General features: G+C 48.9%; 1 protein-coding gene across 3 annotated transcripts in view; it reads left to right on the forward strand.

Annotated features, from left to right (window-relative positions):
- Positions 1-25,884, forward strand: part of RAB11FIP4 (RAB11 family interacting protein 4) — a 133,634-nt gene that overhangs the window by 97,772 nt on the left and 9,978 nt on the right. For all 3 annotated transcript variants that reach the window (XM_053568946.1, XM_053568947.1, XM_053568948.1), the window contains 3 exons: positions 20,469-20,698; positions 24,649-24,843; positions 25,474-25,608. In XM_053568946.1, the coding sequence (XP_053424921.1) occupies positions 20,469-20,698; positions 24,649-24,843; positions 25,474-25,608 (560 nt within the window). The remainder of the gene's footprint in view (positions 1-20,468; positions 20,699-24,648; positions 24,844-25,473; positions 25,609-25,884) is intronic.

Below are 25,884 nucleotides of genomic sequence, written 5' to 3' on the forward strand. Positions count from 1 at the left end.
ACCTCCAGCCCCAGATCTGTCTGGCAGATTGGTACTAGTAATGCCAGTTTTCTAACCCTACTTCTTGACTTCCTTTAAGAATGGGAAGATGGGGGTGGCGCCCGTAGCTCAGTGGCTGGCATGTTTGAGCCCGGCCTGGGCAACGTAGGCCTGCTGAATAACAATGACAACTGCAACCAAAAGATAGCGGGGTGTTGTGGTGGATGCCTATAGTCCCAGCTAATTGGGAGGCTGAAGCAAGAGAATCGCTTAAGCCCAAGAATTTGAGGTTGCTGTGAGCTATGATGCCACGGCACTCTACCAAGGGCGACATAGTGAGACTCTGTCTCCCAAAAAAAAAAAAAGGGAAGATGGGAAGTTGTCCAACTATTGGTCATACTTGTGATTGATTCAACCTACTTCATCTTCCAGACAAGTAGGTTCTTTCCCAAAAGTGTAAATATTATTCAGATGAAAACAAAGCCTTGTAGAAGTTAGTGATATCTATGACTCTGCTTATGGGAGCCTTTCTCTTTTAAGGTACCCAAAAGAGGAAGGCCTAACAAAACAAGAGTGTGGGAGAGTGGGTGGGAGCAGGCGCCCATGTGCTCTCTCTCAAATCATCTATGGTCACCCCCACCCTTCTCTGTGCTCAGCAAGCCTGATACCATAAAAGGGGAACCCACATTTCAAGTAGCCAGTGCTGTGTGCAGTGGACTTGGGATAAGAGAGCTGATGGGTGTCTGAATTTGGTGCCAGACGTCAGTTTCTCTCAGGATAGGAGACAGAACAGGAGTGAGCTTCTCCTTCCTGCTCCTGCTTCTCAACTCAGGTGTCTTCATTGCATGCTCTGTCGCCCAAGGCCTATTTCTTTAAGGTAGGGAAAATATTTTGGAGCCAGAAAACATTTGAGTCTAGATCTTGGCTCTGCTGCTTACTAGTTATAAAACTTTGGACATGGTACCTTACCTTTCTTAGCCTCAGTTTCTCCACCTATAGAAGGGAGTTGATAACAGTATCTAACTTGTCACAGGGTGATGGTGAAATAAATAAAATAAGCTACTGTGTGGGCAGCACCTGTGGCTCAGTGGGCAGAGCATCGGCCCCATTTACTGAGGGTGTTGGGTTCGAACCCAGCCCCGGCCAAACTGCAACAAAAAAATAGCCAGGCGTTGTGGCAGGCACCTGTGGTCTCAGCTACTTGGGAGGCTGAGGCAAGAGAATCGTCTAAACCCAGGAGTTGGAGGTTGCTGTGAGCTGTGACACCACGGCCCTCTACCAAGGGTGATAAAGTGAGACTCTGTCTCTAAAAAAATAAGCTACTGTGACTTCAGATGCCTAGAATGGGTTCTGACTCTGCCTTAGTTGGCACTAGTAGGTGGCGAGGTAGGTAGTTAGGGAGGCAGGGTAGTGTAGTACCCAGAGCTCTGGAGTCAGCCTATCTGGGTTCAAATCTACTTGCTGTTTCTGGAATCTTAGGCAAGTTATTTAGCATTTCTGTGCTTCAGTTTCCTCATCTGTAGAATGAGGAGGATGCTAGTACCTCCCTCACAGGGCTGTTTTATGGATCAAATATGTAAATATATGAAAAGCACGTAAAACCGTGCCTGGCATATGAGTGAGCTGTTATTTTTATTCCTGCAAGCTTGATTCTTATTGATAACCTTAGCATTGAACAGGATTTCTTGCAGGCAGGAGTCAGTGCTGAAGCAGGAAGGTGCCAGGGAGAAAATTCTCCTGCCTAAGGGCCTTTGCAAGAGAAGCATAATTCTGCTTCCTCAGCTTCTTGTGTTTTTAAATAAATGCACTTGGGCTCTGCATATGCAGACTCTGGGCTGTAGTAAAGTGACTAGCCCTGCATTGCCATCTGTGAATGAGAAGCAAAACATTTCTTAGGTGCCAGCTTTCCCTCTGGGGTCAGTGTGGGGCTGCCCCCCGCTGTCCTCCAAAAAGTTGGCCAGTGTCCCAAAGGGAGAGTCACCTGTGCCCAGCTGGAAAAGCCGGCCTGGAGCAGTGCTGCCCGTTGGCCATAGCACCTGCCAAAGCACTGCGGCCCTGGCCAGCCACCAGTCCCAGGAGATCTGGAGGGGAGCCAGACAGAAAGGTGCAGTTTGTGCCGCCACTTGGCCACACTGAGTAACTGCCCTTGGTAGTTTTCCAAGGAGCAAACCTACCTGCTCATCCAACATGGCTGCTCAGAGATCTGCAGCTCCACTGAGGCGATGCTGACTGGCCAGACCAGCCTGACCAGTGGGATGGGCAGTGAGCAGGACAGCCTCTGCCCTAGGATGTTAAATAACCATGAATCGATGGCCCCCTGGCTAAATGAGGGTTCTGATTGCACCAGTTGTTAGCAAAGAAAGATCTTGCAGCAGCAGGTGTGAGTGTGTGTGCATAGAGTTGTTGATTGCCCTTAATTGCACACACAGTCTAAGGAGTGTGATTGAGTCCCCATTCTCCACTGTACTTGCACTGTATTTTAGAGTCTAAGGCATGCTCTTTTCCCCCCCTCACATTGTAACATCTTAGATTGGTGTATGTTTGTTGTGATAGAGGTGTGTTGTAATTTAATTGACAGTGCCACTTTTTTGGTGCATTTGAAATAATGGTGCATCTTAAAATCACAGGCAGCTTGGATTTAATGAAACATAGAAACTAGGTAACCTCTGGAGAACTTACATAATTTGCACAATTTCTTCAAGGAAGAGTATAGAGCCACCTTGTAATGGTGGCAGGATTAAAAGAGGGGACACTTTGATTTGGTTCAGGAGAACAATCTTGGGCTCTGGGTAGACTGGGCTGAGACTCCAGCTTTATGGCTCAACAGCTATGTGACCTTGGGAAAATAGAGCAGACTCTCTGAGGCCCAGGTTTTACCCTCATGTGCCAATCATGGCCCCACAGTCATCGTGATTATTACAAGACCCCTTTCCTGGTTTCTCTCTTGCTGAATATGGTCGTCTAAAGTCACACTGCCCCATTCTGTCTTGGTTAAGTGGGGAAGTGGGTTCAGGGCGTGGGTCACTGGGCTTCCAAGGTAGCAGAGGGCTTCTGGATGTAGTTCCCATAATCATCAGACATACTTCTTCCTTCCTTCCTTCATCCTCCTCCCATTCTGCCTGAGTTTTCATTTTCACATGGGTTTCTTTTTTAGCAATTTACTTTCAATTTTTTCTCCTCTCCTTTTGTGTAAAATCTTTCCACATGTAGTCTCTTGGAATCTCCCTGTGGTGGGAGAGGGAGGAGGGCTCAGGCTCACAACCCGGGTGACACAGACTCAGATGTCTGGTGTGCAACCCTCAGCTCCAAATTCTAGTGCCACCAACTTTGCTGACTACTGTTCTGTTTCTCTGCTGAGTGCTATCCATAGGGTGCTGGGTGACACCTGTAGCTGGGCAAGTGATGAGGCTGTGGAGGGCCAGACATGGGTTGGAGCAGGGCTGGGGGAAGAGAGCACCGAGTTTGAAGCAGGGAGAGACGGCTCATGGGTTTGTCTAGCTGACAAGGGATCAGCAATTGCAACCTAGCAAGAGCCACTGAGGGAGACTTTTGAGAGCAGGTAGTGGTTTTTTTTTGAGACAGTCTCACTATGTTGCCCTAGGTAGAGTGCCTTGGCGTCGCAGCTCACAGCAACCTCCAACTCCTGGGCTTAAGCAATTCTCTTGCCTCAGCCTCCCAAGTAGCTGGGACTACAGGCGCCCGCCACAACGCCTGGGTATTTCTCGGTTGTAGTTGTCATTTTCGTTTGGCAGGCCTGGGCTGGATTCAAACCTACCAGCTCTGGTGTATGTGGCTGGCACCTTAGCCGCTTGAGCGACAGGTGCCGAGCCTGTTTTTGTTTTTTATTAAGAGAGGGTGGTTATGAAAACAGAGGCTTCTGCCGGGAATCCCTGCAGGGGGTGGAGGAGGAATCAAGATGCTGGATCCCGACCCACTTGTTCCAGGAAGGAAGCTCAAATGGAGCCTCAGCTGTTGGCCATGGGTGAACACTGGCATCTTCGAGGCTTTCCAAGGCCTGTGGACTTCTGTGGCAGAGAAGGAGTTGGGTAGATAACTGGCCATAGACTGTGGGTCAGCTTCAGCCAGGTGTGTGCTCCTTAAAGCAGATGGTGGGCTCTCCTAGGAAATCCCATGTCACCTCTTTTGAGGATGCTTCCCTGAGGGAATGCTGTCTGGCCTACCTGGCCTGAGCCACCAGTTCGCTGTCCCAAACCTTCGCTTTGAGTCTTTAAGCTCCTCTTAGGATGATGAAAGTATAGAGCCCCCAAAGCACGCCCCACAAACTCTTGGCTGTGTGAGTAATTAAGCCCTCACTTCCAACAGCCACATCTTTAAAAGCTATAATTTGTAGCCCAAAATAGCTGCCTGTTCCAAGAACCAGGAGAGCCCTTGATGTGTGCCCCTTTCGACTTGTATCCCATTAATTCACTTCCGACATTTGAGCTGCCCATGCCCACCTGGCCCATGATTTTCAATTCAATTTTTTTTTTTTTTTTTGAGAAGGTGTTTCTCTTTGTCACCCTGGGTAGAGTGCCAAGGCATCATAGTTCACAGCAACCTCAAACTCAAGTGATCCTCTTGCCTCAGCCTCCCAAGTAGCTGGGACTACAGGCACCCGTCACAAGGTCTGAGCTGGGGATGTGGTAGCTGTGAGGGAACTGGAGCTTCTAACAGGTGCTTGGGAAATCTTTTCTGAGAATTTAGATGGGATGATTGAACTTAGGGGGCTCCTTATTTAGATGGCCCTCACCTTGTATGTCACTCCAAAGAGCAGTAAAAGAGAAATTGCAGTATAGTTTTGGTGGGAAGTGCATTAAACTCTCTGGATACCATTTCCTCATCCGTAAGGAGGAGACAGTATTTTGTGGGGATTTTAGGGGAAAAAATGAGACCACCTCAAGCACAGAGCAAAACAACACCAGCATGTGGTGGGTACTCAAGCTTATTGGCGTCCTCTGCTTTCCCTGAGGTGGGGCTGAGGAGATCTGAGGGCTCAGGTGGGTGGATGGGGGACTCACAGCTAAGAGGAAATGCCTCCTTTGCCCAGCAGCTTGTCTCTGGGCTGGCATGCCTGGAATTCCTGGGGTTAGTTGCTGGGTTTGTTTTCCAGATGTGGAAGCAATTTAAGTTCTGTTTTCATAATCCCCAACAGTTTGCCTCTGAAGTCCACATTCTCATTGGAGAATCAAGGCCTTTGGCTCTTATTTGTGGGGCAGGAGGTAGAATAGATAGCCGGAAGTGGGGCACTGGGATCTGAGTCCCACGTCTTTGTTGGGACTGTCACACCCCATATGGGGATTGGGCAGAAGGTAGGTTCTGGTCCCTTGTGGGTTTTCCTTGGAGAGACGAGTTACTTGGCTGAATTCAGCTGTACCTTCAGTCGCCATCACTGACCCTGACAGCCATGGGTGTCAGGGATGGGGTTGGGGTTCCAGCCATGTCCAGGGAGGCCTGCATCTCAGGCGAGCAGGGTACCCATGTGTCCCAGGAGCAGCAGGGGCCCTTTTTCCCACACTGACCACAACAGAGGGAAGAAATCTGCTGTGGGTTTCAAGTAGCCAGAAATACTGTCTGGCAGGGAGAAACCGGTAATATCTTGCTCAGTTACGAGCACTTCTGGCCACAGAGGCAGCCAGACCCAGGATTAGAAGCCATGTGTGAGCTCCTGTGGTTCCAGGGCCAATCACTATGTAGGTAAAAGAACTTTTACATTTGTCTTAAAAGTTCAGTAACTACAATTCTGGGTGAACAAAAATTGACTGTGCAATTTTAATGTCTCTGAACTATACATATACTTTTTTTTTTTGCCATTTTTGGCCGGGCCTGGTTTGAACACACCACCTCCAGCCTATGGGGCCGGTGCCCTACTCCTTTGAGCCACAGGCGCCGCCCAGTACATATATACTTCTTTAAAATGCAGGCTGGGCGTGGTGGCTCACTCCTATAATTCTAGCACTCTGGGAGGCCAGGGTGGGTGGATTGCTTGAGCTCAGGAGTTCAAGACCAGCCTGAGCAAGAGCCAGACCCCATAGCCAGACCTTGTGATGGGCGCCTGTAGTCCCAGCTACTTGGGAGGCTGAGGCAAGAGGATCACTTGAGTTTGAGGTTGCTGTGAAGTATGATGCCTTGGCACTCTACCCAGGGCGACAAAGACCTTCTCAAAAAAAGAAAAATTGAATTAAAATGCAATACTTGGCTCGGCGCCTGTGGCTCAAGCAGCTAAGGCGCCAGCCACATACACCTGAGCTAGAGGGTTCGAATCCAGCCCGGGCCCTCCAAACAACAATGACAGCTACAACCAAAAAAAAAAAAAATAGCCGGGCATTGTGGCGGGTGCCTGTAGTTCCAGCTACTTGGGAGGCTGAGGCAGGAGAATTGCTTGAGCCCAGGAGTTGGAGGTTGCTGTGAGCTTTGATGCCATGACACTCTACCCAGGGCGACAGCTTGAGGCTCTGTCTCAAAAAAAAAAAAAAAACAAACCTAATAAAATGCAATACCTACACAATTGAGAGAACACAAGAAAATAGAAATAGTTTATACTTAGATTGGTAGTGTTTACAAAACATCATCCTGATCACTCTAGATTCACCACGCTTTGGTTTCAGCAAAATACAGTCACATAGGAAGCAGGACTATGTCACATTGATCATGAAAGAGAATTCAACCTTTTTTTTTTTTAGAGACAGAGTCTCACTTTGTTGCCCTCAGTAGAGTGCTGTAGCGTCACAGCTCCCAGCAACCTCCAGCTCTTGGGCCTAGGCGATTCTCTTGCCTCAGCCCCCCAAGTAGCCGGGACTACAGGTGCCCACCACAACACCCGGCTATTTTTTGTTACAGTTTGGCTGGAGCTGGGTTTGAACCCACCGCCCTTGGATATGGGGCCCAGTGCCCTACTCACTCAGCCCCAGGCACCGCCCTTTTTTTTCTTGAGGACAGATCAAAAATAAATAAATCCCAAGTCTCTGATTAGGTTTTATAAATTCAATATAGATAATCCTTGACTTAAGATGGGTTTATGTCCTAATAAATCCATCATATATATATATATACTTTTTCTTTTCTTTTTTTTTGCAGTTTTGGCCGGGGCCAGGTTTGAGCCCACCACCTCAGGTATATGGGGCTGGCGCCCAGCCTACTCCTTTGAGCCACAGGCGCCACCATATATATATTTATATTTATATATTTTATATACTTATATATATATAATACTTATATACTTATATATATTATATATATATATATATTTTTTTTTTTTTAGGGACAGAGTCTCACTCTATTGCCCTCGGTAGAGTGCCCTGGTGTTACAGCAACCTCCAGCTCCTGGACTTAGGCAATTCTCTTGCCTCAGCCTCCTGAGTAGCTAGGACTACAGTGCCCACCACAATGCGCAGCTATTTTTTTTGAACTTTTTTTTTTTTTTTTTGTAGTTTTTTGGCCGGGGCCAGGTTTGAACCCACCACCCCTGGTATATGGGGCTGGCGCCCTACTCCTTTGAGCCACAGGCACTGCCCCCAGCTATTTTTTTTTTATTAAAGTTTGGCTTGGGCCAGGTTCAAACTCGCCACCCTTGATATATGGGGCCGGCACCCTACCCACTGAGCCACAGGCACCACCCGATATATTAAATATTGTAAATTAAAGATGCATTTAATGCACCTTCCCCACCAAACGTAGCCTACCTTAAATGTGCCCAAAACACTTACTTTTAGGCTACAGTTGGGAAAAAATCATCTAACACCAATTATGTTTTATAATAAAGTATTGCATATCTCATGTAATACTATACTGAAAGTGAAAAACCGTCACATGGGTATTCCTGAGGGATGGTTTCTACTCAATGCGAATAGCTTTCATACCATCATACAGTCGAAATCATTGTCAAACCTTCGCAAATAGGGTACCCCCTGTAGTTTTCTTTGGAGGTGAAATTGAATTGACCTTTAAAAAATTAGCTTTCATTATCAAGGTGGGAAGATGACCAAACAATCCAGACCAAGCTTGGGCAAGAGTTTCCATGTGGCTTCTTTGGACAGGAGAAGGAAATGGTGTATTGGTTCGCTGGGGCTGCTGTAACCAGACTGGGCGGCTTAAACAACTGAAATGTATTTTATCATGATTCTGGAGGTTAAACTCTGAGATTAGGGTCCCAGCAGGGTTGTTTTCTTCGGAGGTTTCTCTCCTTGGCTTGTAGACAGCCATCTTCTTCCTATGTCTTCATACGGTGCCCAGCCATTACATTCTCTTTTTGAGACAGACTGAGGTAGCTGTGTTCTAGAAGATCCCACATATATTTTGTCTAATTATTTTCCCTCTAGTAATGTGTAACTTGTTTCTTTATCCTCTGTTTTCCCATCTAGTAGATGGATCCTAAGGCTTGATAAGAGCTGAGTTAAATATTTTGTTTGACCAGGCGTGGTGGCTCATGCCTGTAATCCCAGCTAATCAAGAGGCTGAAGCAAGATGACGTGAGCTCAGGAGTTCAGTACCAGCCTGGGTAACATGGTGAGACCCCCATCTCTACAAAAATAAATAAATTAGCCTGGTGTGATGATGTGCACCTGTAGTCCTGGCTACTAGGGAGGCTGAGGTAGGAGGATTGCTAGAGCCCAGGAGTTGGAGGCTACAGTGAGCTATGACACCAACTCTGGGCTAAACAATAGAGCAAGACCCTGTCTCAACCCCCCCCCCCCAAAAAAAAAAAAAGATCCTGAGGCTTGTTTAGAACCTAGTAAAATATTTTGTTTAACTTAGCATAGTGGCTCACAACTGGAATCCCAGCTACTCAAAAGGCTGCGGTGAGAGGAGTGTGGAAGGCCAGGAGTTTGAGACCCAAGACTAGCCTGGGCAACATAGCATGACCTTTTCTCTAAAATATAAAATAAAATTTAAAAAGATGAATCACTTTTTTTTTTTGAGACAGATGCTTATTATGTCTCCCTCGGTAGAATGCTATGGCATCACAGCTCACAGCAACCTCAAATTCCTGGGCTTAACAATTCTCTTGCCTCAGCCTCCCAAGTAGCTGGGACTACAGGCACCTGCCACACAACACCTGGCTGTTTTTTTTTTTTTTTCTTTTGCAGTTGTCATTGTTGGTTAGCTGACCCGGGCCTGGTTTGAACCACTGTGCTACAGGCGCCAAGGCCACTCTATTTTTCTCGAATATCATGAAGATCTCATAAATAAATAAAAATAATAAAAATAAGACTACCTCAGGCTCGGTGCCTGTGGTTCAAGCGTCTAAGGTGCCAGCCACATACACCTGAGCCAGCGAGTTCGAATCCAGCCTGGCCCTGCCAAACAACAATGATAGCTGTAACCAAAAAATAGCCGGGCGTTGTGGCAGGTGCCTGTAGTCCCAACTACTTGGGAGGCAGAGGCAGAGGCAGGAGACTCGCTTGAGCCCAGGAGTTGGAGGTTGCTGTGAGCTACGATGCCATGGCACTCTATCCAGGGCGACAGCTTGAGGATCTGTCTTAAAAAAAAAAAAAAAAAAAAAGACTACCTCATGGGTGGTGCCGTGTACTTCACGGTGTATCCCTCAGGAGGCCAATGTCTGATTCTTTCCAATTAGTGATGCTAAATTTGATCACTGCCTTACAAGGACAACAGCCTATGTTCTTTGTGGTAGAGATATGCAGAAGTTTTCAGTGTTTTGCCGTAATCTGTAGGATGAGACTTTGGTGCTTTGCAAGTATCCAGTTTCTTATCAACATATAATTTGAATGGTTTTATTCTGTAATTGTTGGGCATAGTGTTATCTGTGTCTCAGTCAAGTTTAGGTTGTCCTCTTCAATTCTCTTATTTGTTCCATCAGTTACTGAGAGAGGTGAAGTAAAATCTCCAACTTTTTCTTCTGTTAAATTTTGCTTTATGTATTTTGAAACTGTTATTAGATGCATAAGTGTGTAGAAGCATTACATCTTGTTAAACTGATCCCTTATCATTTTGAAATGTCCCTCTATGTCTTGCCATAAAATCTGCCTCATCTAATATTAATATAGTCCCACCAACTTTCTTTTGATTGGTGTTTGGATGGTGTATCTTTTTTTTTTTTGTAGAGACGGAGTCTCACTTTATGGTCCTCGGTAGAGTACCGGGGCCTCACACAGCTCACAGCAACCTCCAACTCCTGGGCTTAAGCGATTCTCTTGCCTCAGCCTCCCGAGTAGCTGGGTCTATAGGCGCCCGCCACAACGCCTGGCTATTTTTCGGTTGCAGTTTTGGCCGGGGCCGGGTTTGAACCTGCCACCCTCGGTATATGGGGCCGGCGCCTTACCGACTGAGCCACAGGTGCCGCCCTTCTCATTCTTTTTCTTTTGAACTGTCTGTGTTCTTTTTTTTTTTTTTTTGTGGTTTTTGGCCAGGGCTGGGTTTGAACCCGCCACCTCCGGCATATGGGACCAGCGCCCTATCCCTTTGAGCCACAGGTGCCGCCCTTCTTTTTTTTTTTTTTTTTTTATTTTATTTTTTTTATTTTTGGCCGGGGCTGGGCTTGAACCCGCCACCTCCGGCATATGGGACCGGCGCCCTACCCGTTGAGCCACAGGCGCCACCCTTCTTTTTTTTTTTTAATGTTGGGGATTCTTTGAGGGTACAATAAGCCAGGTTACACTGATTGCATTTGTTAGGTAAAGTCCCTCTTGCAATCATGTCTTGCCCCAAGAAGGTGTGGCACGCACCAAGGCCCCGCCCCCTCCCTCTTTCCCTCTCTCTGCTTTTCCTCCCCCCCCCATGACCTTAATTGTCATTAATTGTCCTCATATCAAAATTGAGTACATAGGATTCATGCTTCTCCATTCTTGTGATGCTTTACGAAGAATAATGTCTTCCACTTCCATCCAGGTTAATACAACCTGTCTGTGTTCTTTTGTTTTAAATTGTGTCTCTTATAAATGGCATGTGGTGATTTCGGTATTTGGGGTTTTTTTTTCTAGTTGGCATTTATTTTTAATAATTTTATATATAATTAATTTGTAATTATAATTCATTATATTTAAGTATTTTGATAGGATTTACTCCATTTTCATTTAATATATTACCTATATGGTTGTTATTTGCCTTTTATTTGGCCCATTTAATCTTTTTTTAAAATTATTATTTTTTAAGAGACAGAGTCTCACTTTGTCACCCTCAGTAGAGTGATGTGGTGTCACAGCTCACAGCAACCTCCAGCTCTTGGGCTTAGGTGTTTCTCTTGCATCAGCCTCCGAAGAAGCTGGGACTACAGGCACCCGCCACAACGCCCGGCTGTTTTTTTGTTGCAATTTGGCTGGGGCCAGGTTTGAACCCTCCACCCTTGGTATATGGGGCCGGTGCCCTATTCACTGAGCCACAGGCACTGCCCTGTTTTATTATTTTTAATTGATACATAATTGCATATACTTACCGGTTGCAGTGTGATGATTTGATGCACAGGTATATGTACGTTGTGAAATGATCAAATCGGTAACTAGCCTGTCCGTTACTGCAAATACTTGTCATTTCTTTATGGTAGGAGCATTCAAAATCCTGTTTTCTCACTATTTTGAAATGTATGATATGATGTCAATTAGTTCAAGAACTCATCCTAGAAAAAGTGCTACATACCTCATTGCTGGATAGGGTTACGGTAACCAGATGGCCCAGGGAAATACTTCAAAGGTGACTACAGTGATGCTCAGCAACGATGTATTTTAGCACTTTTTCTAGGATGAGTTTATGAACTTAGTTGTCCAACTATAGTAACCATACTGTGCTGTAGAATACCAGGATTTATTCATCCTGTCTGACTATAACTTTGTACCTACTGACCAACCTTTCCCTACTCCCCTCTTTCTCCCATCCCCCAGCTCTGGTAACCACTGTTCTGGTTTATTTCACTTACTGTCTTCTGGATTCTTCCATGTTGTCACAAATGATGAGATTTCGTTCTTTTTTGTGGCTGAATGATATCCTTGGTCTATATACACATTTATCCATTCATCTGTTGATGGATACTTAAGTCGATTCCGTATCTTAACTCTTGTGAATAGTGCTGTACTAAACAGGGGGGTACAGATATCTCTTTGATGTACTGATTTTGTTTCTCTTAGATATAAATGTATCCAGTAGTGGGATTGTTGGATCATGTGGCAGTTGATTTTTAATTTGAGGGGGAACCTCTGTACTGTTGTCCATAGTGGCTGTACTAATTTACATGTGTGTAAGAGTTCCCTTCTCTCCACATCCTCTCCAGTATTTTTATCTTTTTGATAATAGTCATTCCAACTGGATTGAGGTAATACCTCAGTATGTTTTTGATTTGCATTTTTCTCATGATTAGTGATGAACATTTTTTCATGTACCTATTGGCCATTTATATATCTTTTTTTTTTTTTTTTTTGTAGAGACTGAGTCTCACTTTATGGCCCTTGGTAGAGTGCCGTGGCCTCACACAGCTCACAGCAACCTCCTACTCCTGGGCTTAAGCGATTCTCTTGCCTCAGCCTCCCAAGTAGCTGGGACTACAGGCGCCCGCCACAACGCCCAGCTATTTTTTGGTTGCAGTTTTGGCCGGGGCCGGATTTGAACCCGCCACCCTCGGTATATGGGGCCAGCGCCCTACCCACTGAGCCACAGGCGCCGCCCGGCCATTTATATATCTTATTTTGAGAAATGTTTATTTAGATCTTTTCCCCATTTTTATGATTAGATTATTTGGTTTTTTGCTATTGAGTGGAGTTCCTTAGATACTCATATTCTGGATGGTAACACCCCATCTGATCTTGGATCCTCTTTTCTTCCTTTTTCCCTGTATTCTTTTGTATGATTCAAACTTTTTTTTTTTTTTTTTTTTGTAGAGACAGAGTCTCACCCTCCGTAGAGTGCCGTGGCATCACATAGCTCACAGCAACCTCCAACTCCTGGGCTTAGGCGATTCTCTTGCCTCAGCCTCCCCAGTAGCTGGGACTACACCCACACAACGCCTGGCTATTTTTTGTTGCGGTTGTCACTGCTGTTTTAGCTGGCCGGGGCTGGGTTTGAACCTGTTTTAGCTGGCTGGTGCCCTACCCACTGAGCCACAGGTGCAGCCCTGATTCAAACAATTTTTATTCCCTGGGTTTTTCTCTATTAGATTTTTAATAATAGGCATTTATTTATTTATTTATTTATTGAGACAGAGTTTCACTTTGTCACCCTCGATAGAGTTCTGTGGTGTCACAGCTCACAGCAACCTCCAACTCTTAGGCTTAAGCGATTTCTCTTGCCTCAGCCTCCCAAGTAGCTGGGACACAGGTAACCACCACAATGCCCGGCTATTATTTTTGTTTTTCAACTGCTAGCTTTTGATGTGCTCATGTGCTATTGGAACAAAAGTGGCATGGTGGTCAGAGATATCAGGTGGACAGCGCAGCTGTTGGGGGTGTCCAGTGGGGTCACCCTGTGGTCCAGGCTCCAGCCTGTAGCCTAATGGGCTTGAAAACCCGATCTTCCTGGCTCTTCCCACACCCCTAGTACTCAGGTCCACTCATGCCCACAGATTGTCCCTAGGTAGACATGTAGAGCCAAAATGCCTGCGGATTCCCTAGCAGTGAGCAGTGCCCCTGCGGTGAGCTCAGACAGTCCTCTCCCTCTCCTCCACAGGCTCCTGAGAGGGAGTAGGAGGTGAACTAGGACACAGGCCAAGGTTTGGATGGACATTGAATGGTCTCCAGCTCTGGTGTCAGCTGCACCAGGTCCCACAGTCTTTGACACAGGTTGAACATGCTAGTCAGTCTAGCATGGCCAAGTGCCTCTGGCCAGTGCCTGGGTGGACGCTGCCGGGGTCTGCCTCAAACCCTCCCTTGTTGTGCTTCCCAGAAGCCCACTGTAGCCCCCCACTGAGGACATGCTCGTCCCTTACACTTCCAAAGTCCCCCGACTTTGCCATCCTTCAGGAGATTTGCCTGTGTCTGCTTTGAGTGGAGTCCTAGGAGGCTGACATCTCTCACTTCTGGGTTTTTCTGGGATCTTTGGCTCACTCCCTTCCCCTGTACTCCTCTGACACTGCCTTACCAGCAGCGTGCGTGTGTGTGTGTGTGTGTGTGTGTGTGTGTGTGTGTGTGTGTGTGTGTGTGTGTCGGGCCGGGTATGAGATTGGGGAGAGAGCTCAACAGCTGTGATGAAAACGCTGCATGAGAGTGGCTTTTGCTTTCTCTGCTGTTCTGCACCAGCCTGAGGTTCCATGGCTGGTGGGTGCCTGATCAAGACTGAACCACATCTGCCTGAGAGCCTCTGGCTCCCATCTATAGTAGGGTGATTTGGTACCTCCCTGCTGGGGGTGAAGTGAGGCTCAAAGCCTGCTTATTTCCCATTTGATCACCTGGGGAAATACGAGTTGTCACCATGCCCCACCCTTACAATCTGCAGGTCTACCCGAGGGTGAAAGAGTGTAGCAGTTACGGCGTCTACTCGGAGATCTGCGAAGGCGCAGGACAGGCAGGAGCAGCAGGCCCAGGTGAGGGAAGTCTGCTGCTCCTGCTGACAGCCTTTCCGTGGTGAGGTTCAGGAGGTGGATCGTGGAGCTCCTGGCTTGGAGAAGAGACCCTGTCGCAGGGGTGAGGTTAGCTAGGCGTGGGGCACCAGCTCTGCTCCCCCAGCTATCTCTGGGCCTCTGATCTGGCCCTGGGCATGAGAACACAGCGTTGCGTCTGACCTTCCTGCCCGAGAGGGAAGCACTGAGCTGGGGAGCTTTGATCTCATCCTGTGTCCTTAGTCCCTAGGGCTGGCTGGGGGGCGGCGTGGGATAAACCCTAGTAGCTTGGTGACCTGCTCCCGTGCTTGCCCCTGGCTGTGTGGGGGTGAGCTGAGGTTCCTTGCGTTCAGAAGGCAGGGCTCAGGCCCCAGCCTCCTGGTTGGGTGCTTAGTACCCCTTTGGTCCCACCTTGCCACCTGAGCAACCCTTTGTTGACCTAGAATCTCTTGGCAGCCACTACGTGTATACAGCTGCCCATCTGCAGAGCAAGGGCTGGCAGCCCAGCAGGAGTCAGTTACAGTGTGGATTACTTACTGCTCTCTGCCGCCACCATCTTTCCATGACAAGAGCAGCCGAGCCACAGTAGGGTGTAAGGGGTCCATCCAAGGTAATCTTATCCTTTCCCTGTGGGCCTGGGGGTGTTGGCACCCAGGAATTTGCTCACCAAACTAAACCTTCTGCCCACTGTGGGGAAAGACCTGGGGAAACCCTTCTTCTGGCCATCTGTGCTCTCAGACTGTCGGCTGTTAGACCACTTCATGGGTCTAACCTGGGCAGCTGCCAGCTCCCTGCCCCCACAGGGCTTGGTATATGTCCACCCCATCACCACACCCACCTTCCCAGCAGTGGTGTCCACGTGTGCCCGCTGATGCCTCGATGTGAGGGGAGCTAGGGTGTTGGGATGTGCCCGCCCAGGCTATTTTTACCAGCCTCGTCCCCACAGAGCTGTTCTCTGGCTGGGAGCTATTGCCTTGGGAATGAAGCCATTGCCAGGGCTGGACGTGAATGAGCTGCAGCCTCAGAGCTTCCTGAACTCCCTTCTCTGGGCAGCATCTCTTCCTAACACTTATTAAAGGGTGTTGTTAAGTGGGGGTGAATTTCTGGGGGCAGTGGGGAGGAAGGAGGCCGGTGGCACTGGCAGGGCAGGCTCTGCAGCACACAGATGTCTGGTTTCCTGCAGTGGAACCCAGCCAGCCCCCAGCCCAGTGTGGCACTGGGGTAGGCGAGAGGGCCCCAGGGGCTGGGTGGAGGCCAGGCTGCCCGCTTGTCTTCCTTCAACACGATGGTGACAAGAATGGGTCAGTTCTGTGCACTTTCTGTGTGGGCTGAGACTATAAGGTGTTTTGAACATGGGCCAACTCATTTCATTTTAATCATAATTAACTCCATGTTATAGATGGGGAAACTGAGGTTCTGGGAGGCTCAGTAAACCTAAGGCCACAGGGCTTGTTGAGTGGTGAAGCAGGGCCTGATCAGTCCATTCCACAGCTTACCCCTAACACCAGCTTGCCCCCTCTTCACCATCCTCAAGGTCAAGGCATTGACTTAGACCCTTTACCACAGTCCTGCCATCTGTTTTTAGATGAGGCTCAGAAATTAAACTTATTAAGTGGTCACACAGTTAGGCAGTGACCACGCCAGAGTTGGCGCCCAGGCCTTGGGGTCCTGTGGCTGGGCTCTCCACAGCTCACTGCCCTGCAGCGCATTTGGTTCAGCCTGTACTCATTAGTCCCCTACGTGCGCTCCCTCAGTGCCTACCATGGGGAGCAGATGGAGAAATCCTGTGGCTACCCATTTAGAGTGCTCCCTCTCGTAGGGAGTATGGAGATGTGACTGCTTGGTTTCAGTGCCTTCTGCACTTGCTGCCAGCCACATGTAGAGTACCGCTGCGTGTGACTGAGAGAGGGTCCCCATGGGGGACAGTGGGGGCAGGAGAGGACCAGATACAGCCCTCGAGTTTGGGCCCTGCTGCACCCCTGCTGAGAGCACGGACAGTGGGCCATTGTGGGCCACTCCGAGGCTTGGCCAGTCCCCCATGTGTATTGATACTGGGCCTTTTCAGCAGCCCTGAATTCAGCCCTTGCCAACTTCCTACAGAGGAAGGGTGACACGGGGCCTGCTGGCGGGTGGACACAGCTCTCAAAGCTGGAGGGGCCCAGGGCAGGCCGTGTGCCTCCAGGTTGCCACTTCAGCATTGGCCAGCTCTACCAGCCCCAGCTGGAGGTGGGGTGGAGAAGTGGAGGTGGAGATGGAGATGTGGCAGTGGGTGCTGCTCCCCTGCCAGAGCTGCTGCCTGCGTCCTGCTTCCCCAGCCCTGTCCAGAAACTCCTGGCCTCGGAGCATCCCCGGGGCCCAGCCTCTCTGAAGGGAAGGAGGGATCCCCCCTGACTGCCTGTCTGTCCAGGGCCTTGCTAGACAAGCACTGGTGACCCATGTGCAATAGGGACAGCTCAGCCTCTGGTACTGTTGTACGTTGTCACATGTGGCCCTCAGTGGCCTCCGAGGCAGAGGTGATTGTCCTCGTTCTGTAGTTAGGGAACCAGAGTCTCAGAGAGGTGGTCACTTGCCCAAGGTCACACAGCTTGTGAGTGATAGGCCTGCAGGGACAGAAACCCAGTCTTCTGGGCTCCAGCGGGCCCTCCCCTAGTCCTACCCACAGGGGTCTTTTGGGATTTGGGGGGGACACACTGTACCTGCTCTGTCTGTCTTTACCCCATGTCCCCTCAGCAGGGTGGGAGACGGTGGACCAGGGGTGGTCTGGACATTACCAAACAAGCCTGTGTGGCTCACGTGGCTGGCCTTGTGCTCTAGGGGCACAGGGAGCTCTGTGCTCAGGGTTGGTCATGGGTCCTGAGAGACAGAGCCCTGGAGAGTCAGCTTGTACTACAGACGATCCCCAGTGCTGCCTTCTGAGGACACCATCCCTTCCCTCAAGGCCCCCAAAAGAACAGACACAGCCTTCCTGTGCAAACCCTGAGGAGGCTGCACTAAGCGCCAGACCTGGACATGTCCCTGATGTCCCGACGGTCCCGGATGGTGGCCAGATGGTTTTGCATGGACCTCTTTTTCATACAGCAGGGAGTAGGCAGGACATGGAGCTCTGAGGGGCAGAGTCTTGGAGCTCCCCAGGCACAGACTCTGCTCATAGACACCTGGTGATCCAGTAACACAAGCTCCTGGGATGCCCATTCCCCACTCCCCAGTCCAGCCAGCCCTCCAGAGCAGACTCAGTTCAGGTATAACTGTGACCAAACATAGTCCATGTCAGCCTGGGTCTTCATCTCCAGCATTAAGATTAGGGTTAGGCCTTGAAAAGGGGACTGCTGTGGTGTGCACATAGATGGTGCAGCTGGGACAAGTGGGCAGTTCTGGGCCTCCCAATGAGTGTGACAGTCCTGAGATGGGATGATGTCCTCTCTACCACTTTCTCAGAAGCATAAAGATAGGGGTACCGTGTGGCCCTGACCTGCAGGCAGCCTGGCCAGAGGGTGACTCACAGCCTCAGAAAGCCAGTGTCCATAGGCCACCTAGGAATCCTGTGAGGGCAATGTTTATATTATGGGCAAGTTCACCCTTTCCTTCTGCAACTTTTATCTGCAGAACATAAAAGAGGAAAGCAGGCTCTGAAGGGTTCTAACGTGAGTGACTCTGGGTTCTCCCAGCCAGTGAGTAGTGGCTCACGGATGGGCTAAGAGGCCTCCTCTGGCTCCTTCCAGCAGCTGCCCCTCTCTGACCCCTATTTGCAGCAACTCTCCAGGCCTAGCAGAAAGGGAGCTGGGGGCGCCACCTAGAAGACCCTTACCCAGAGTGGGGCCAGAGACTGCGGCCCTTAGGGTGCAGCACAGGTGACCAGGACAGATGTCACAGGATGTTACCACATGGGTCTTGGGACAGACATAAACCAGTACTGTCCTGGGTGAACCAAGGTGTGTATGCAGGCACTTTTCTTATAGCCGTCTTTAAACCATTTGAATTTGGGGGAGATCCTGTGCCAGATGCTGACCTAGAAATGATTTTCAAGTTATAATTAAAATTCCCTGGCCTTGGGTAAACAATTGTGGGTTGAGTGAAAAAGTGTTAATGTAGGGAGCAGAGTTGGTTTTGAGAGAAGAAGCTGGAACGAGGGTGTGTGTGTGCAGTGTTGGGTGGGTGAGGGCCCAGGCTGGGCATGTGGGAGCTGGCTTCAGGTCTCAGCAGAGCCCACTGTGAGCGGGGTGGTTCCAGGCAGCTGGCCTCCCACACTGGGCCTCATCCTCCCAGGTGTCCCGAGTCTGTCCCATATATGAGCACCCTGTCTCACGGTGCTGTCACAGGGCTGTTGTAAGAGAAGGGTGGGGTGTGTGTGAGAGACGGACAAGAATGCTGGAGATGTCCAGTGAAGACCCCGGCTGACATGGACTCTGTTCAGTCACAGCTAACAGTCTGCCCCGGGAGGTGGCAGTCTTGTTGGGAGGGTGGGGCCCTGGTGCACCTTCTGCCCTGCCTGGGACTGAGATAGGCCATGTGAGGCTGCTATTGCCACCCCACTAGGGACTTGGCAGCTGCCAGGAGTGTCAGGGTGCTGCTGGGGGACATCCAGGGAGAGGACAGTCCCTACCTGCAGCTTCAGGTTAGTGGATGAAGAGCTGGCTCAGGACAGGAGTTATGATAGGTTGGGAGCTATGCGATGAGATTAGTGACATCGAGTGGGAAGGACCCTGGGAACACGAGGGAGAATGTTCCCGACACAACCTCTCTGGCTCCGTGGTGGGGTGCCTGGCTGTATGGCGCCAACTTTACCACTCCGTCTGGTGTTCAGCTTGAGTCCCGGCACAGGAAGGAGCCAGAGTCACTAATTGCCATCTATTCTTAGCCCAGGATCTCTTAGCGGGGACAGATCCCCAGGAGGACCACCAGCTCACCAATGGCAGCAGATGGCTGAACGTGTCTGGACGCACATTCAAGCCTGTCGCTGAGCAGCTTCTTCAGACGACCCTGACCCTGTTGTCATCTGAGATTCCCAGAGGCTTTTCACAGCCCTTGTTGCTGTTACCATTCTTGTAGTGTTAGGGCTGAGGGGACCTTCAATGGGGCTGTCTGCCACCCCTAGCCGAGGAGCACACCAAGAACCTTGGAAATAGGTTGACCTCCCAGATGGGAACAGGTAGGAACACTACCTGGGGAGTACCTACCTTCTCAGAGACAAAGTGGCCACAGGAAATGGTTTGCAAAGACCTACCCCTTAGTCTAGGATATGCTCTGAACGAAGACAGAGCCCTTCTGTGAGATTTTAGCAAAAGGTACGTCAGTGAACCATCTTTGTGGCTCACCGTTGTTGTGCCAGGCAGTGTGCTGGGCACTGGCCTAAAGCCTGGTGATCTTGCTCCCCAGGCTAGCCTTGTGTTCTCTGGCCAGGATGTACTCATTAAAGTCCTCCTGTGCCAGATGCTGACATGAAATAACTTACTTTATAGACACAATGACTCTGTGAGACTCCATCACCATTCTTGACTTACACAGGAGAGAACTAAGGCTCAGAGAGGGTCTGTGATGTGCTCAGACTCACAGATGGTGGATCCCAAGCTGTGCAGACTCCCCAGTGCTACGTTGCATCCACTCTGCCGGGTCAGGGGTGGTTCTTGAAGACCATTCAATGTGAATGTGCCCTTAACATGGATCACCAAGGAGCTGTCTTGAAGTCATTTGTCTTCCTGTGGATACTTTGTGATGGGGGCTCCATTGTGCTGACCGTGTGCCCCCAAGTGGCCTGGCTAACCTGGCTGTGGCCCTTCTTTGTGGATGACCATTTCTGAGAGTTCCAACTCTTCACCAGACTCTCATGAGTTGGCCCATGTGAGAGGTCTCTGAGTCTAATCACCTGCCAGCCGTTCTCATACATGGGGTCTTGGGGTCTGGGCTTCTGTGCACCCCGGTACCTGCTATCCCTGGCCCTGCTGGCCTTTTTGTAGTCTGATGTGGAATGCTGAGCCCTGGGGAGCTGGCCTCACTCATTCTGCACCCTTGTCTTTCCCAGGGCAGCGAGGTCGCAGGCCCTACGTATGCTGATGGCGAGCTCATCCCCAGGGAGCCCGGCTTCTTTCCTGAGGACGAGGAAGAGGCTATGACACTGGCCCCGCCTGAGGGCCCCCAGGAGTCAGACATGGACAGCCCCATGGAGAGCACCCAGAGCCTGGAGGGGTCTGTTGGGAGTCCTGCGGAAGAGAAGGACAGGGGACTTGGGGGCTTGTTTCTGCCAGAGGACAAGTGAGTTCAAACTGTCTGAAGTTTGGTATGTGCCTCTGGGCCCAGAAATGTGGTTTTTGGAAGGAAGTAAATGTGAGGCTCGCTCAAGATTTATATCACAGACATCCGTGTCATGGGTATTCTGAAGAGCAAAATATTCTAAGCATCCTAAAAGCTTAAAAGTAGGGATACTTCTGGAATTTTAGGCAGTTGAGCAAAGTTAAGTTTTAAATGACTGTTTAATGTTATGGGATATGTGATCTCAATTAGTTTGGAAAAGCAGGTTACAAGATGTCAGTGAAGTATGCTCTTAGCTTTGTTAAAAACACTTATCTACATAATAGGAAATGCCTAGAAAAAAATTAATCTGGATAATTAAACGTTTATTTCTGGATGGTAGAATGAATGATCATTTTAATTGCCTCATCTACTCTGTTCTATATTCTGTATTTTCTACATTGATTATGTGCTCTCATAATCAGAAATATTACTTTAGAATAATATTAAGACCTAAATGACTTTCCAGTGAAGTAATGTTGTCTTTTAGTTTAGGGGTGCTGGCAGACAGGAGTCCCTCCTCTTTCGGCCCTCACTAAGGTCTGGAAGGGGGTAGACTTACAGACCAGAGGGAGGCTGCCGCCATCATGGCTAAGGAGGAGTGGCAGGTGCCCTGTTGAAAGAAGGTGATGGTTATCCAGGGATCTAGAGTGGGTTGAACTGCATGAAATTGACCACTTTTAATCATTTTCAGTCTTCAAAAAAAAAAAAGGTGATTTGATGTGGTTCAACCTAATACATTTTCTAAATGTGGGGCTTCTCACGTCCAGTAGTTCTGGGGATCATGACGTCCTTGGTGGAGACCTTTGGGGTTACTGATGGAGAGAGTTCCGCATTGCTTTCTGCCAGAGGTTCATCAGCTGCACCGACATCCAGCCAACCCAAGGACAAGGACAGACCTGGTGATGCTGTGGCTAACCGTCTGCCACTTGATTGTTCCTATCGTTTTGGGGGATTAATTGTGAGGAGATAAGCCAGCAGAAGGTACTGGGAGTTTTAGCAACATTTCAGAAGAAAGAACTGAGGAGTATGATTAATTCAACCTGAAGTGCTGAGGAATCTGGGGGCAGATAAATAAGTAAATAAAGGGTGACCCAGATACATACGAGGAGACTTGTTTTAGTAACCACTCTATCCATAGATGGAAACTGGGGTTCCAGGCTGGGCATGGTGGCTCATGCCCATAATTCTGACACTTGGGAGGCTAAGGCAGGAGGATCACTTGAGGCCAGAAGAGTGAGACCAGCCTGAGCCACATATTGAGACCCCATCCCTACTAAATATATATATATATTTTTTTTTTGTAGAGACAGAGTCTCACTGTACCGCCCTCGGGTAGAGTGCCGCGGCGTCACACAGCTCACAGCAACCTCTAACTCTTGGGCTAACGCGATTCTCTTGCCTCAGCCTCCCGAGCAGCTGGGACTACAGGCACCCGCCACAACGCCTGGCTATTTTTTTTGTTGCAGTTTGGCCAGGGCTGGGTTTGAACCCGCCACCCTCGGCATATGGGGCCAGTGCCCTACTCACTGAGCCACAGGCGCTGCCTAAATATATATATTTTTAAAATACCTAGAGGCCGGGCATGGAGGCTCATGCCTGTAAACTTAGCACTCTGGGAGGCCAAGGCGGATGAATTGCTTGAGCTCAGGAGTTTGAGACCAGCCTGAGCAATGAGTGAGACCTTTTCTCTACTAAAAACAAAAACTAGCCAGGCATTGTGGCAGGTTTCCGTAGTCCCAGCTACTCGGGAGGCTGAGGCAGGAGGATCGCTTGAGCCCAAGAGTTGCTATTGAGGTTGCTATGAGCTATGACACCAGGGCACTCTACTCAAGGCAGCAGAGTGAGACTCTGTCTCAAAAAAAACAAAACAAACAAAAAAAAAAACCAGGGCCGGGCCTGGTGGCTCATGCCTGTAGTCCCAGCGCTGTGGGAGGCCGAGGCAGGTGGATTGTCTGAGCTCAGAGGTTCGAGACCAGTATGAGCAGCAGTGAGCCAGAGTAAGACCCCGTCTCTACTAACAACATCAAAAACAGCCAGATATTGTGGTGGGCGTCTGTAATTCCAGCTACTGGGAAGGCAATGGGAAAGAGCATCACCAGAGGAAGAAGAAAATGAAGAAAAAAAAGAGTACCTCAAACGAAGAATGAACAAGCAAGCTGAAATTAAAAAAAAAAAAAAGAAAGAAAAAAGAAAAGTAAAAGGAAAAAAATAGCTTGGTGTGGTGGCACATACCAATAGTCACAGCTACTCTGGAGGTTGAGGCAAGAAAATCACTAACGCCCAGGAGTAGTTTGAGATTATAATGAGCTATGATTATGGCCATTGCACCCCAGCCTGAGCAACAGAGCAAGACTTTGTCTCAGAAAAAAAGAAAAGAAAAAGTAATTGGGGTTCCCTGTGGGCATGGTTTCAGAGTACTACTTAACCCTTTCATACTCTTTTACTGTTTCAGGTTTCCCTTTCTTTTTTTTTTTAGAGACAGAATTAACTTTGTCGCCCTCGGTAGAGTGCTGTGACATCACAGCTCACAGCAACCTCCAGCTCTTGGGCTTAGGCAATTCTCTTGCCTCAGCCTCCCGAGTAGCTGGGACTACAGGCACCTGCCACAGTGCCTGGCTATTTTTTTTGTTGCAGTTTGGCCGGGGCCGGGTTTGAACCTGCCACCCTCAGTATATGGGGCCAGCGCCTTACTCACAGGCACCACCCCGGGTTCCCCATTTTTTGAGTGTAGAGGTCAGTGAGGTTGGAGAAATCCTAATTTTTGAGTAATAATGTACAGAAATTACTGCACAGTGACTAAAAGGAAGCTATATTCCAGCCGGTCATGAGTTGCACTTCTCTTCGTCCTTGGGTTGCAGATGGGGCCTCTGGGACATCACAGCTCACCCAGGAGAAGCCCCGGAGCCTCGGGTCTCCGGCTTCTTTTCTTTGGGATTAGACACCCTTGGATTAGAAATCGCCCCTACAGACGGGGAGACACTTTTCACCTAGTAGCGCATTGTTATTTCTTTTATAACCTCATTTGATTATGAAGGGATACAGGAGAATTGAACAAAATTTGAGAAAGACTGGGAGAGTGAGAATGGGGAGCAGTGACCCACCACCCACACAGGCACTGCCGCCATCTTACTGTTTTTATCTCCCACTTTTCCTTAGACCTATATGTATACAGTCGGCACTCTGTATCCACAGGTTCCACGTCTGTGCATCTAACCAACTGTAGATTAAAGATACTGGGAAAAAACCCAAACATACAATGATAAAAAATAATACACATTAAAAAACAGTACACTAGTGATGTTACGGCACTCTACTGAGGGCAACATAGTAAGACTTTTCAAAAAAAAATACCCTGTAACTGATTACATAACATTTACATGTAATATTAAGTTACAATTAGGTATTATAAGCAATCTACGTGGAATGATGTGCATGGGTTGTATGTAAATACTATGCCATTTTATATAAGGGACTTGAGTGTCCTTAGATTTTGGTATTCAGAGGGGGTCCTGGAACCAATCCCTCTTGCATACCAAGGGATGACTATACTCAGCCTTACTATGTCTAAAATTTTAAATTTAACTTTTATTTATATTCACTTTTTTCACATCGTCAATATTTAAAAAAACCCTTCAACTATTTAATATTCCGTAATTTAATAACTAACATATGATTCAGAAACTATCATTTGATCGAGCTGTAACTAAATAATTAGATTATAATTAGGGCAGTGTTGGTTTGAACATCTCTGTGCATAAACAGTTTCTGTGGTGACACATTTCCCTTTAGATAGAGTCCATAACATGCGCTCAATCAGGCCAAGAGGTCCGACCTTAATCTGAAGTGCAGAGTGGCCTTCTGAGTGGAGCCTCGAGAGTCCTCTTCTGACACAAGTGCTGTCTATCCCTCAGGTCCCTGGTCCACACTCCCTCCATGACCACGTCAGACCTGTCTACACACTCCACTGCCTCCCTCATCAGCAACGAGGAACAGTTTGAAGACTATGGGGAGGGGGACGATGTGGACTGTGCCCCCAGCAGCCCCTGCCCTGATGATGAGACCAGGACCAACGTCTACTCAGACCTGGGATCGTCAGTGTCTTCCAGGTGGCCCCTTGGTCTAGAAGGGCATTTAGGATCCAGGAAAGGGGGCAGAACTAATCCAACCTCATCTCAGGGTTGGGAGTATTCAGGCAGGACAAGTCTTAAGCTGACCATCCTTCCCTCTGTGTGGGTTCTACTCTTGGGGACTTGGGGGTGCTGCCTTTTGTACCCTGATTAGGGGTCAGGAGTTCCTTCCTCCCAATTCTAGCCTGAGGAAGAAACAGAATTAACTGGGGAGGCTGCAGACTGAGGGGGGAGGGGTCTGTATTGTTTTGCTCTGAGAACCTGAGCGTCAAAGGGCCCCTCCAAGCAACCATCTGTGATACCTTCTCATCCACCTGAGTCATCACTTATTCTGACATTAGCTCTCAGTTTGCCTTTCTGTTAAATGGGTACAACTCACAGGCTGCTTCTCTTTGAGAATGCTGGAGAAGGGATGGTCTGTTGGGGTATTTTCACTCCCTGCCCCTACTTCCACATGGTCAGCAGGGTGGGATAGGACACTCCCTGCCCCTACTCCCATGTGGTCAGCAGGGTGGAATAGGACACCCTCCATGCTGCCCAGGAGGCCGGGGCTCCATGCCAACGGACTGGACAGCAGTTAAGGTGATTTCTTTCCCTCTTATGAATCAGTGCGGGGCAGACACCTAGGAAAATGCGGCGCGCATACAACAGTGAATTGTTGGATGTGTACTGCTCTCAGTGCTGCAAGAAGATCAACCTCCTGAATGACTTGGAAGCCCGGCTGAGAAACTTGAAGGCCAACAGGTGAGCCAGGGGCCTCTCTGGGAGGAAAGGCTGTTAGAGGCCAAGATAGACTCGGGGCAGGGAGAAGCAGCAGTCAAGGCACCCCTGCTCGGCCTTGGCGATGAGCACGCTCTCAGAGTGGGGTCGGTCCTGGGGCTTTTTCTGCAATAGGAAATTGGGCTGCTGATTTTCAGGATGAAGCTGATTAGCAGATTCCCTTCAGTGGAAGGGAGAAGCCCTGTCCTGTACCTTGGTGTCTTGCAGCTGGAGCGGGATAAGGGAGCGAACTAGAGCCCC

This window comes from Nycticebus coucang, chromosome 18, assembly GCF_027406575.1.
Source record: "Nycticebus coucang isolate mNycCou1 chromosome 18, mNycCou1.pri, whole genome shotgun sequence".
Lineage (NCBI taxonomy): Eukaryota > Metazoa > Chordata > Mammalia > Primates > Lorisidae > Nycticebus > Nycticebus coucang.